General features: G+C 59.4%; 1 protein-coding gene across 1 annotated transcript in view; it reads right to left on the bottom strand.

Annotated features, from left to right (window-relative positions):
- Icam5 (intercellular adhesion molecule 5, telencephalin) overlaps positions 1-753 on the bottom strand; it is a gene marked incomplete at its 5' end in the record, with an annotated part of 3316 nt that extends 2563 nt beyond the window's left edge. The window contains 2 exons of the mRNA XM_013033936.1: positions 49-354; positions 453-753. Coding sequence (XP_012889390.1) covers positions 49-354; positions 453-753 — 607 coding nt within the window. The remainder of the gene's footprint in view (positions 1-48; positions 355-452) is intronic.
- Between the last annotated feature and the right edge of the window lie 1097 nt (positions 754-1850).

Genomic DNA, 1850 nt, shown 5'->3' with positions numbered 1-1850 from the left:
GAGAGAGGTGTTGGGGTGGGGGAAGCGGGGGGGGGGTCCCCCTCTTACTCCCTCGCCCATCTGGGCCCCGCTCACACTCCGCGCTCACGACGACGGTTTTGATGGCGGAGCCGTGCCGGTTGGTGGCGTTGCAGAGGTAGACGCCGGGCGTCGGGTCGCTGGGGCTCCCGGGGTTCCGGGGTTCGGGGTTGGAGGAGGCCAGCGGCAGCGCCACCCCGTCCCGGGCACCCTCGGGTCCCACGCACTCCACGCTTGGCTCCGGCTTCCCGTCCACCTCACAGGAAAACAGCTTTCCAGATCCTTCCACCCAGGTCCAGTTGCTGGGGCAGCTCAGCTCCTCAAAACGAGGGCCATCTGGGGACCAAGGAAGGCAGAGGCCGGCTCAGGGGACCGGCAGGGAGCCCCGGGCGGCCGGGATGGGTCCCCGCGGGACCCCGCACCGCGATGCTCACATTCCACGGTGACAACCACGTTCTTGGCTGCTGCGCCTCGGGCGTTGGTGGCCTGGCAGCGGTAGGTGCCCGCGTGCTCCCGGGCGACCCGCAGGGGCCCCTCGACCCTGGCCACCTCCCCGGGGCGCACGCAGCTCACGTGGGGCGGCGGGACCCCCTGGGCCACACAGCTCAGCGACGCTTCTGTTCCTTCCAGCCACGTAAGGCGTTCGGGGCAGCCCACACTGTCCAGCGCCGGTGCGTCTAGAAGAGGGCCGTACAGATCTTTGGGGTTTCTAAGAGACTGATTTTTGGCAGGGGGGAGAAGAGGGGAGGAGGCGGGTCTTGGGGCTTGAACTCAGGGCCTGGGCACTGCCCCCCTTCCCCCCACAGCCTTTTTGTGCTCAAGGCTAGTGCTGTACCACTTCAGTCACATCTCCTTTTCTGACTTTTGTGGGTAGTTAATTGGAGAGAAGAGTCATACAGAACTTTCCTGTCTAGGCTGGCTTTGAACTGTGATCCTCAGATCTCAGACTGCTGAGGAGCTAGGATTTAAAAGGTGTGAGTCACCTGCGCCTGGCCTGGCTAAGATCCATCTTTGGTCGCTATGTAATCTTTTGCTGCATCCCAAGGCCAAGAGGAAAGGTTTAGTCCATGCTTGGGCAGTAAGGGGGAGGAGTCGCTTTTTCTTCAGTTGGACCATTGGTCCCTCCTCCCAGTCTTCAGCCCAGCTTTGGCAGACTCCGCCCACCCCCACGCCCCAATCTATGGACACGCCTTCCCCCTTCCCTTCATCCTTTCTCGAAATGTTGCCCAAATCTTGTTGCTCAGCAGCCTCTTCCCATCCCCAAAATGCTGCCCAAAGGCTGGGCATGGTAGCGCACCTCTGTAATCCCAACTACTTGGAAGGTGGAGATTCAGAGGATTACAGTCCCAGGCCAGCCAGCATAAAAAGTTAGCCAGATCCCCAAGAAACCAAGAAAGGGGCGGGGCGGGGTAAGGACAGGGGACCGGATGGAGAGCGAGACATCGTAACTAAAGCCAAAGAGGTTAGACTTCTGGCCTAGCAAGCATTAAATTCAAACTCGTATACTTAGCTGGGCACCAGTGGCTCATGGCTGTAATCCCAGCTACTCAGGAGGCTGAGATCTAGGATCAAAGTTCAAAAGCAGGAAAGTCCATGAGACTCTTATCTCCAATTTTAACCACCAAAGAGCCGGAAGTGGAGTAGTGGCTCAAGTGGTACAGCACCAGGCTTGAATGAAAAAGCTCAGAGACGGCATTCACGCACGCCCTGAGTTCCCAGCACACACACACACACACACACACACACACACACACTACTGCCCCCCAAAAGACTCTGACTCTTTAAAGACAGAGAACCAGAGGAGGTGCACCCCGGGTCCCTACTCACACTCC

The sequence above is a fragment of the Dipodomys ordii genome, unplaced genomic scaffold (assembly GCF_000151885.1).
Source record: "Dipodomys ordii isolate 6190 unplaced genomic scaffold, Dord_2.0 Scaffold180, whole genome shotgun sequence".
NCBI classification, from domain to species: Eukaryota; Metazoa; Chordata; class Mammalia; order Rodentia; family Heteromyidae; genus Dipodomys; species Dipodomys ordii.
The sequence above is the reverse complement of the archived record's forward strand: the minus strand, read 5'-3'. Positions and strand labels throughout refer to the sequence as shown.